Here is an 11,073-nt window from a genome sequence, read left to right as displayed (position 1 = left end):
TTTGCTACGCCTTTCCCTAGTGTCCGTCAAAGAACACAAAGGCGCGAGAGAAATTTTAAGCGAAGCTAGCAATGTCACACTCCCTTTCGCCCTATGAACTTTATCGGCCGGTCTTCTTCCCTTCCTTCGCCCGATAAAATACCGAAACGCAGAAACTCCGATACGTCTTTCTCAATCTCAACCCTCTTAAAGGCATGTAAAACCATCCGAAACCTCGAACAAATCCATGCGCAAATCATCCAAAAGGGTGTAGAACAAGATAATTTCTTCATAACCCAGTTCGTTTGTCTCTGCAACTCCTTTTCTAACATCCGATACGCGACAAGCGTTTTCAATCGCGTCTCTCAACCAAACATCTATCTCTGGAACTCAATCCTCAAAGGGCATTGCGATAACTCTACTGTTGTTAAAACTATTACGATATTTAATCGTTTAAAACGGTCCGAAACTGTTCCTGATAAGTTCACTTTTCCTTCTTTGATCAAGGTTTGTTCGAACGAATCTGCTATTAGAGTAGGCAAGGCGATTCATGGTTCGATTGTGAGATATGGAGCTGAAAATGATATTTTTGTGACAACCAGTTTGATTGATTTGTATGGGAAGTGTCGAGAGATCGAATGTGCTCGGAAGATCTTTGATGGTATGTCTGACAGAAATGAGGTTTCTTGGACGGCTATGATTGTTGGGTATTTGAATTTGGGTGATTTGGAGGCATCTCGGAGTCTATTTGATGAAATGCCGTGTCGGAATATCGCATCATGGAATGCTATAATTAGTGGATATGCTAAATTTAGTGATTTGAAAAGTGCCCGTAAACTTTTTGATGAAATGCCTGAGAGAAATGTGGTTTCTTTCACGTCATTGATTGATGGGTATGCAAAGTCTGGCGACATGGCCTCTGCAAGATTTCTGTTCGATCAATCTCCGAATAGAGATATTGTTGCGTGGTCGGCATTGATATCAGGATATGTGCAGAACGGACAGCCTAACGAGGCTGTGAAGATCTTCATCGAGATGCGTTCTGAGAATGTTAGACCCGATGAATTCATCATGGTGAGCTTGATGTCGGCATGTTCTCAAGTCGGTAGTCAACAATTGGCCAAATGGGTAGATTCCTATGTGTCGCAAAGCTCAATTGATCTCAGTCGAGTTCATGTTGTTGCGGCTCGTATAGACATGAATGCAAAGTGTGGGAACATGGAAAAGGCCACTAATTTATTTGCGGTGATGCCAAAGCGAGACTTGATCTCATATTGTTCTATGATACAAGGGTTGTCGATTCACGCTTGTGCCGCTCAAGCGGTTCGCCTCTTTGCTCAGATGCTAGACGAAGGGCTGACTCCTGATGACGTGGCTTTCACAGTTGTGCTTACAGCTTGTAGTCATGCGGGCCTTGTAGAAGAGGGGTGCCATTACTTCTACACCATGAAGAGTGACTACTCCATAGTTCCCACTCCGGACCATTATGCTTGTATGGTTGATCTTCTTGGTCGAGCTGGGCGGCTGGAAGATGCTTATGACCTCATCAAATGTATGCCTGTGGAGCCGCATGCGGGTGCATGGGGTGCATTGCTTGGGGCATGTAGGTTACATTGCAATATCGAGCTTGGGGAAATTGTAGCGGGCAGACTGTTTGAACTTGAGCCTCTCAATGCCGGTAACTATGTGTTGTTGTCAAACATTTATGCGGCCTCAGATAGATGGGCTGATGTTTCGGAGGTGAGGAGCAGGATGAGAGTGACAGGAGTTCGAAAGATACCAGGTTGTAGTTGGATATAGTTTCCAAGTCTTCGAGTTTTTGGTATCTTCTTCCATCAAACAGAACATTTGGAGAGATTGGCTTCAAGTTGACATTTTAGGTATTGAAATTTCATGGAGATTTGTTATAAGGCCAGGAAGATTCAAACTCTTTAATGGTGTGACTGCTTCAATTTGAGCTATGTTGGCGATACATTTTTGGAGCTTTTGAAGTCTACATGACATTGGAGCTGAGGAGTCTCAAATTTGGAAATGGAAATTGTGACTGGGATCATAGTAACCGAGTTTGGATTTTGCGGGGTACAGTTCATTCATTCGGATAATTTGGAGAAAAAAAATGGAGAAAATGTTGGGTAGATTATAGGCCAAAAATAAAATCGGGCAGTGGGATAAATAGAAAACATTACCGAAATTTCAAAAATCGGACCAAATGATTAAATAGCACATTATTTGGCAGACCACCTTTTCTGAAGATTTTTTTTCCCCCAGTTTTTCGCAAAAATTTGACAAATTTTTGTGACTACGGCAGGGATCACTACTGATGTGGGGCTATTGAAGCTTTCGAGGAATTTTGTGATGATTGCTGGGATCACCACTGATGTGGGGTTCTTAAAGCTTTCACTGTGTATTATATCATCAACTCTTTGCTCCATTGATGTTTCTATTTTATGATGGCACCATAGTAGTTGTAGTTTTCTTGAACTTAAACTACAAGGCGATGTAGGATATCTCTGTAACTGGTCAGAGTTTTGCAAATGCAAAATGTCTTTTTAAGTATATTTCCTCTTCATAATAGTTAATAGGGAGTTTCTTGTTTAAAATTAGATCTGAGATATTTCGGGCACTAATGGCACACTGGTACGTGAAGGTTTGAAAGTTGGAATAAGCAATACATCATGTGGTGTAGGCTTCTAAGTAGTAGTTTGTCAACCTCATTGAATGGTCCTAACCATCTGTCCATCATATTCTTTTTTATACTCGTTATTGTGATGAATCATCCCATTTGTTCAATATAAATGTTGAAGATCTCCATTGTGCGTGCCTTTGACATTTTGGTATATTTCATTGCTTGCGTCAAATTTCTCAGTATATACATTTGGAGTAGCTATTTGTTTGGGTTGATTATTGGTATCTATGATTCCTAAGAATCATATTTGTCAACAACACTGGCAGAATAAAAACAACGGAAGTACCTATGGAATTACTCAGGGGGTTCTTAATATGGATTGGATTACTGCGACACTCATTGATTGTGATTTTTGAGCAGATGACTTCTTTGAGCTCACCAAACCTTCTACTTCACTTGTGCTTAGTAAGGTGTAGTGCACGTTATCGAAAATAAAGTGGTAATGCAGGAATATCACACAACATTCTGGGGATTTGGACTTTCATTGATGGTTTCTGTCAAATAATTTTTCAAGTGCTATATTTCTCAAAACTGAAAACCCGAGTTACTAATGTCCCTAAACAACATGGTTGTCCAAGTAAGTGATTGCAATGGCAGCATGGAGAGCTGCCCCTATGGGAAGAACCTCTTCATCGACAAAGAAATATGGCGAGTGCAGTGGCTTATCTAATTTCACAGTCTCATTATTGATCCCGATAAAGAAAAATGCAGTAGCCATTTTCTGCGAATAGAAGCTGAAATCCTCAGCACCCATGGACATCGGGCTTAGTAGCACATTGGGTTCCCCAAGTAGTCCCTCCCCAACTTTCTTAGCATGCTCGTAGATGGCTTCATCGTTCACAGTTGCCGGATACGGTATTAGCTTCTCCTCCATGAAGTCCACGACAGCGGTGCACTGATGCACGGCTACTTGCGCCTCTATGACCTGTGAAGATACCATATTGTATTTTCATCAGTAGTCTAGTTTTACTAAAGCATAAAGAGAATAATACAATAAGGGTTCTTTCTCTACATAAAATATGGATTACCTCTCTGATTCTTTGTTTAAGGAAAGAAAGACCTTCAGAGGTCATACTCCTAAAAGTGCCGCCGAATCTCACAAACTCTGGGATTACATTTTCTGCTTGGCCACCTTGAATGAGTCCAACTGTAACCACCTGTGTAATTGGGAATTAAACACAGGAGTGGGTTGCAATTTCTTAATGAACCTAAGAAATTATTCATCGCAAGAAAGACCTTGGAACCAAACAGTCCCCTAAATATCTCGAACCCAAAAGAACCACAGTACAGTATATGGACTTTTATAAATAAGGGAAGTAGAAATTTACTCTGCCTTCAAGAGGATCTGTCTCTCGAGCTACAATCTGTTGCAGTGCAAGGATCGCGAATGATGCAGCAAGTATCGGATCTTTAGTACTTTGAGGCCTTGCAGCATGCCCACCTTTTCCTTGAATTATTGCTAAAAACCGTCCAGACCCAGCAAGAATAGGACCAGGCCTTGAAGCAATGGTACCAGTCGGCAATGAAGGCAGAACATGCAATCCAAAAATGGCAGGAATGTTATCTAGTGCTCCCTCTTGTAGCATATGGTATGCTCCAGCGTGACCCTCCTCCCCTGGTTGGAAAACAAGCTTTACGGTGCCCTTTAAGGTAGACGTAAAGTAGCTCATGAATTCAGTACCAAATGAATGAAATAAGTTAGCTTTCTCATGGAAATACCATTGCTAAGATAAGATGATGTGGTGGTTGATTTACCTTCAGTTCATGTTTTCGACGTTGAAGCAGCTTGGCTGCCCCAAGAAGCATTGTTGTGTGAACATCATGACCACAGGCATGCATCTTACCATTGTACTTGCTCTTATACTCCCAATCTAGCAATTCCTACCCATGTTTGATTTCAAGAGATCAGAGCAAGGAAGGATGATACTAACCCAACAAATCCTACCAAATGATCCATGTGTGGTTTCAAGAGATTAGAGAGCAAGGAAGAATTAATTTTAATCCAAACAATTCCTAGAGGCATGGTTAACAGTGAAAAATGTATGAAAAATTAAGCAGATAAGAACATGTAAATGATGACCTATAATCTTGAGCAATGTTTTCATGGGTATTGGAGGCTTGCATCTCTTAAAAAAATCCTTGAGACTTTGTGTAAAGACTCTTTTTGTGACTCTATTACATATTTTCTTTTAGTCCTGTTCTTTACATTCCCCCAATGACTTTGAAACTTGAGCAAGTTTTGGCTCTTTTTCTTGTTCCACTATTTCAATTTCTGTCTGTTGTGTGGAAGTGTTACAAGAGTAAACATAACATAATAAAATGAACACGCAAGATTTACGTGGTTCGGCAAGTTGCCTACGTCCACGGAAGAGAGAGAGAGAGAGAAAAAATCCAGTATCAATGATAAAGACTACAGACTCTCTGTCCACAGCCGCAAGGAACCTCACACAGTAACCTAACTTGAGACCTTTCCCGATGTGGAGTGGGCTCGGCTTCTTATTATAGTCTCATAGTTGAAGTTAATTGTTGTTCTACAACTATTGTTTTATGCTTTGGATTAAAACTTGGAAAGTTGAAAATTTATATGGATGTGGTACAATTTTAATTTGAGTTTGGAATTTGGATATTAAAGTTTGGAATGTGAAATATAAATTGGTTACATATTGATTATGAAAATTTTCTTACTATTCTTTTTTTATATGTATTATTATTTATGTATAAGGAGAAAGCATACCTCCCAAGATGAGTTGATAGATTAAGAAAAAATATGTCAAGGGGATAGACAAGTCCCGAGGGCTCATCGATAATGTACTGAAACAGCTCAGGACCAACTCAAGAAGGCATGATCGTTCACTTACTAGAGAATACGCATTGACAAAGATGATTGACATATTGACATTGTTCTAGCAGAGAGAGAGAGAGAGAGAGAGAGAGGAGTTGGATTGACAATATATATAACTATCCAAAGTAGGTAATCTAAGAAAGACAAGTGGATTGACAAGAAGTTATTCTCCCAAGTCATCGACATGAGAGACGGATAGACACGATAAGATACTGACACCTGCCTATCCAGCCACGTGTCATCTCCTACAAGCAATATACAGGCAAACAAATCAATGACATGTCCAAATATTTCAAACTCTATGAATAGAAGGTGATTTGAAGGCAAAAATATGCAATTCCTCAATCTTGACACCTAAACTCCATTGAAAATCCTATTAACTTAATCATCAAAGTGCGTTAGTAGGTATTATACAAGAGGATTAGACACTAGACCCACTACTAGGGGTGTCAATGGGTACCCATTTAATTGAAAGCGAACCGGAACTGGAATTGAAAACCATGATTCCGATTCCCTTTTATTGGATCCGACTAGAGTCAAGTGTAAAATGGAGCCGGACCGACATGAATCGGAACCATTAGGTTCTATTTGATGGGTAATACCCCGAACCGATTTATTTTGTCATTTTTTTTACGGTATAGATGATTCAAGCTGTCTTTTGTTTTAAAATTAATACATGTTATATAAAACTCTTCAAATTTTCTTATGAGCTATGCATGGGAGCTTAAATGAAACATCTCTTCTAAAAATTTACTACTTCTAAGGAAGATTAATTTCAATTTTTGAAAAGAAAAAACCATTAACTTAAAATTTTAGTACAACAAATAATTACTAAGTTGATAATTTCATCAATAATATGTTAATTTTTTGAAAGGAAAAAGACTTTATAATGATTTGATATATTTTTTTCTCATTTGATTCTTGAGAACCAAAATCAATGGATACCCGTGTTTCTTGGTGGTTCCGGTTCCATTTATTTTAGAATTGGACCTGGAACCGACAAGAACCAGAACCGAAAAAATATAATGGTTTCTGTTATAAATTCCTTTTGAATTGAACCATTAACATCCTTAGGTCTAGGGGTGCAACTTGGTTCGGTTTGGGGCAAAATTGGAACCAACTCGACATAGGTCGGTTCCACTAAATAAAAACCAAAACTTAATCGAAATGCCAATGGAATTGAATCAACCCAAACCAAATTAAGGTTGTTTTGAGTCTATGGGTTGCCAATGTTCTATAGAATAATGCTGAAGTGACTTCAGTCGGAACCTCATATCACACTTCTTGAAATGAAAGTGTATGGGAACCATAGATGCTTTTCGTCGAGATACGAGTGAAAAAGTATCTATGGTTCCTATTCACTTTCACGTCAAGAAGTGCAATATGAGGTTCTAGCTTGGTCATTCAAGCACAACTTTATTCTATAAACTTCCTTGGAAATAACATATTTTTAATGAAAATAAACAAATAAATATAAAATTTCATATAATAAATTATTAATCTATCCATAAAAAGTCATTATTTTATCTATAAAAAAGGCATTAATCTATGTCCTAAATCCTAAAATAATTCATAGTAAATTAATATATATATGTGTGTGTGTGTAGCATTCGACAACCAAACCTTAAGAAGCCAAAGTTTTGTCCTATAAGGTTAAAAGTTTCTGAATGGGCTGATTTTTTGTGAGGATGATCTCCTCACCATAGAGATCATCTTCTAAAAATCAGCTCATTCTAAAACTTCTAGGCCATATAAGACAAAACACGTCGTTATCTTGTTGGCTTTTGAACCCGTTTGACAACCAATGTTAGAGAGGCAAAATTTGTCTCATATGACTTAAAAGTTTTGGATTAGGCTGAATTTTTTTTTTTTTTTTGTGAGGATGATCTCTATGGTGAGGAAATCATCCTCACAAAAAATCAGCTTAGGCTGAAACTTCTAATCCCATCAAAAGTAATTTACAAATTAATGATAAAAATCGACAATCCACAATTCTAAACTGCTTTTGATGTGGTTAGAAGTTTGTGATTGGGCTGCTTTTTTTTCTAAGGATGATCCCCCCACCATAGTGATCATCTTAAAAAATTGAATCTATCCAACCCAAAAAATTTAACCATATAGGATAAAGACATTGGCAATCGAACATGAGCTATGTATATAAGAGTTTGGTTCGGTTTTATACAAGCCTTGAACCGAGAATCGAACCAAAGTGATCCGTTTTCCATTTTCTTAACCCAGAATCGTGCCAGAACTTGTTCCAAACAACCCAAAGCTATCGGTTTGGTTCGATTCTCGATTTGAACCGGACCAAGTTGCACCGCTACCTAGGGCTACTACTAATGGTTATTATTTAGCTTCTACATCAGAAGTCAGTTTGATTGTTGATTAGTAAGACCTCTCCTGGTACCTTTGATCTGTTCTTTTGCATTAATCAGAAAAAGCATATCAAAATAGTAAGTATTGCACCATCATCTTTTTAGGTTGACCTTTGACCTTAGAAAATTGCAAGGACTGGCAGCCGCTAAGTTAAGACCAAATACTCTCCACCTAAGTTAATAAATTACATCACGAACTATCTAATCACATGGTTTTGTGTCCGACACAAGAGACACGGAAAGAAAGTACCTGTAGAGGGAGAGCATCCATGTCGGCTCTGAGAGAGAACCAAGGGTGCCCACCTGACCCAATTGAACCCACCACCCCAGTTTTAGCGAAAGGCCACGAGTACCCGATTCCAAGTGAGTCGAGTTCCGATCTGATGAGTTCACTCGTCTTGTATTCTTCGAAAGCCAGTTCTGGGTACTGGTGGATTCTTCTTCGAACCATCTTCATCCAATTGAAGAACTCGGGCTCTCTTGCAGATTCCAGCAGGTTTTGAGTCAGAATCCGGATATCGGGACCCGATTCGTTCTCCAGAGCCCATGATTTGAAGAACAAGGTTGATAACAACAGGTAACAAAGAAAATCCTCCATGCGAAGAGTTACTGAAAGTTCGGCAAAGCCAAAACCTGAGTTTTCTTTTCGGAGATATTGAGAGAAGAGTTACAAACTTACAAAACCAAGGAGACTGCTTTGACCAATTGCATACCGTTAGATTCTCCTCGAGATTAGTACTGGAATCCGTCGTCCTCAGGATGACTTCTTGGAGTTTCTATTTTATGGAGGAATCTCATTCTATAATGCGTATTTCCAAGGTGTGTTCAATCTCATATGTTTTTTTTTTTTTTTTTACAATTAGGGTGTACAGTTTCGTTGAGGACAACGTCCGCACGAAATCTTGAAACGAGGTTGGTAGTAGGGGTGCACATGGTTCGGATTTTGACAAAATTGGAACCGAACCAAACATGATCGATTCTACAAATTTGAAATCGAACCAATCCAATTACCCTATAGAACCGAACCAATCCAATCCAATCTTGGTTCGGATCGGTTCTCGGTTCTCATACTTATTGAAGATAGATACCTTCTTCCTCAATCCAAGTATTCTATCTCCTCCAATCTTCAAACCTTAAAAATAAGGAGGACTTTTTTAAACGTGGACTTTGGGATAATAAAAAATTAAAAGGAAGAAGAAGAAAGAAATAAAAAACCGAAACTTTTATTTTTTAAATAATTATATATATATATATATATATATATAATTGGTTCGATTTTCGGATTGGTTCGGTTCTATTATATCCTAATCCGGAACCGAACCAAATTAATCGAATTTTTTTTCTTCGATCCGTACCCGAACCGTGTGTGTGTTTAATCCGAACCAATCCAATCTAAAAGCTTCGGATTGGTTCGGATCTCGGATTTACCCAATCCGATGTGCACCCCTAGTTGGTAGGCTGTTGTAACTCCCTCTCTCCAAAGATGTCACGTGTCATATTATTTGGGAATCCTTGGTGAGGGGATTGAAACCCTCCTCCCACACCTTAATACATGCCACCTGAGTCAAAGTCCAAAGAATGATGCCTAAAATTTCCCATTTTTAAAATTTTCTTGTGTTATGACTTACGTGGTATGTGTTCAGATGCAGGAGGAGGGTCTCAATCCTCCAACTGGTTGCATACGATCTAGGTTCATCATTTGGGTCAATTTTTATTTATTTATTTATTATTATTTTTATCGTTTACAACAGCCATTAATTCCAAAAGTACAACTAGTCTTATTAACTTGTAATATTTCAACTCTTACAAAGGTCATTGACCTCGCTTGTTGGCGTCCCAAAACATGATCCCATCTCATAGGGTTTTTGAGCACAAAATTATATAAAGTTTGAAAAAAAAAAATACTTTTTATAGTTGAATTTCAATTTTAAATTTGAGAGTTCCATGGAAGTTCAATACCCGTCCATTTTCAAAACCTAGAGCTCACAATTTTTTATTTTTTATTTTGGGATTTGAATTTTTTCATAAAATCTAGAAGACTAAGGTGTTGGATTGTTGTAGATGCAATTTTTCGCTCTACGTTAAGATCTCCCTTGAGGGCTCTTAGTTCGATAAGTGACCTACAACATGACCACTCCGACGATCAAGTTAGAATTAGTACCAAGTTAATAAATAGTTTTCAGGAAAGATTTCGAGGTAAAATGAAAAATCGCATCTACAATTTGACGCTGTTTGTAGGAAGATTTTTTTTAACCTTTGATATGAATTGCAATCTGGTATTTATAGAAGTCCTGATTGATGGATTTTCCAAGATATTCTCAGTGATCTCCCTTAGAGTGATTAATCTGCTCTCTGACCTGATAGTTGCAGGAGTTGCTATAACTGTCCTGATAGATTTGAGGTAGTTGCAACCAATCTGTTAGGTTATGGATTGTCCCATCTATCTCATCAGTGATAATGTTGTCACTTCTTCCACATCAACCCTAAGTAGTCTGAGGTAGTTGTGACTGATCTGTCAAGCTCGGTAGGTCTTCACATAACTCAGTGGGTTGGTAATTATTTTACTTGAAAGCCACGTGTCAATAGCTCTGAGAATTACCCTCCACAGTTGTCAATGTGATATTTCATGCATAGGGATTTAAAGGTGTTTTTTATCCTCAAAAATATATTGAAAACTTAGAATAAGTATCTAATGTAATTACATTTTTTATTTATAAATTTAATATATTTTGTAATTTTTATATTTGTCGTTTCCCCCTCTTTTTGTTCTTATTTTTTTTCCCATTTTTTTTTATTTTTTTCGTTTTTTCCAAAGTTTTCCTTGTCATTTTAAACTTGTATTTCAACTTGGTGACTATGGATAAGTATAGGATTGGTTTAAAGTATAGTCCACTCTTTAATGAAGGGAAAAGTTGTCTGTCTCTTTAGCATTGGATTATGGCTCAACCAAGCCCGACTTGGATCCACATTGACAACCCTATTTTTTCCTCCTTTCTCAATCGTATCTTTGATTCTGTTCATCAAATGTCGTTTGACCTATTTTCCTCTTAAAAGGTTTTTTATTTTATTTTTTATGATCGGTAAGCTAGGGTTGGAAGGAACACCCCCCCTTCTTATATTATTGACTTAACGAGAATATTACAAGATAGATCATCGTACATAATTCCCAAGATCGTGAGGAATGGAAAGAA

General features: G+C 37.9%; 2 protein-coding genes across 2 annotated transcripts; one reads left to right on the top strand and one right to left on the bottom strand.

Moving 5' to 3' along the window:
* Window positions 1–2,435, top strand: LOC147385484 (Pentatricopeptide repeat (PPR-like) superfamily protein). Its single transcript, XM_086422791.1, has one exon. The coding sequence runs from the start codon at window positions 94–96 to the stop codon at window positions 1,777–1,779; it is 1,686 nt and encodes a 561-aa protein (XP_086278917.1). The 5' UTR covers window positions 1–93; the 3' UTR covers window positions 1,780–2,435.
* Window positions 2,436–3,118: 683 nt separating this feature from the next.
* ILR1 (Peptidase M20/M25/M40 family protein) lies at window positions 3,119–8,697 on the bottom strand. The gene is made up of 5 exons (XM_086422792.1): window positions 8,133–8,697; window positions 4,421–4,546; window positions 3,994–4,308; window positions 3,694–3,822; window positions 3,119–3,590 (listed from the first exon to the last, which is right to left on the bottom strand). The coding sequence occupies exons 1-5, from the start codon at window positions 8,478–8,480 to the stop codon at window positions 3,222–3,224; spliced, it is 1,287 nt and encodes a 428-aa protein (XP_086278918.1). The 5' UTR covers window positions 8,481–8,697; the 3' UTR covers window positions 3,119–3,221.
* Window positions 8,698–11,073: the final 2,376 nt, after the last annotated feature.

This window comes from Akebia trifoliata, chromosome 14, assembly GCF_017979445.1.
Source record: "Akebia trifoliata isolate Shusen 1 chromosome 14, ASM1797944v1, whole genome shotgun sequence".
In the NCBI taxonomy this organism is placed as follows: Eukaryota; Viridiplantae; Streptophyta; class Magnoliopsida; order Ranunculales; family Lardizabalaceae; genus Akebia; species Akebia trifoliata.
The sequence above is the reverse complement of the archived record's forward strand: the minus strand, read 5'-3'. Positions and strand labels throughout refer to the sequence as shown.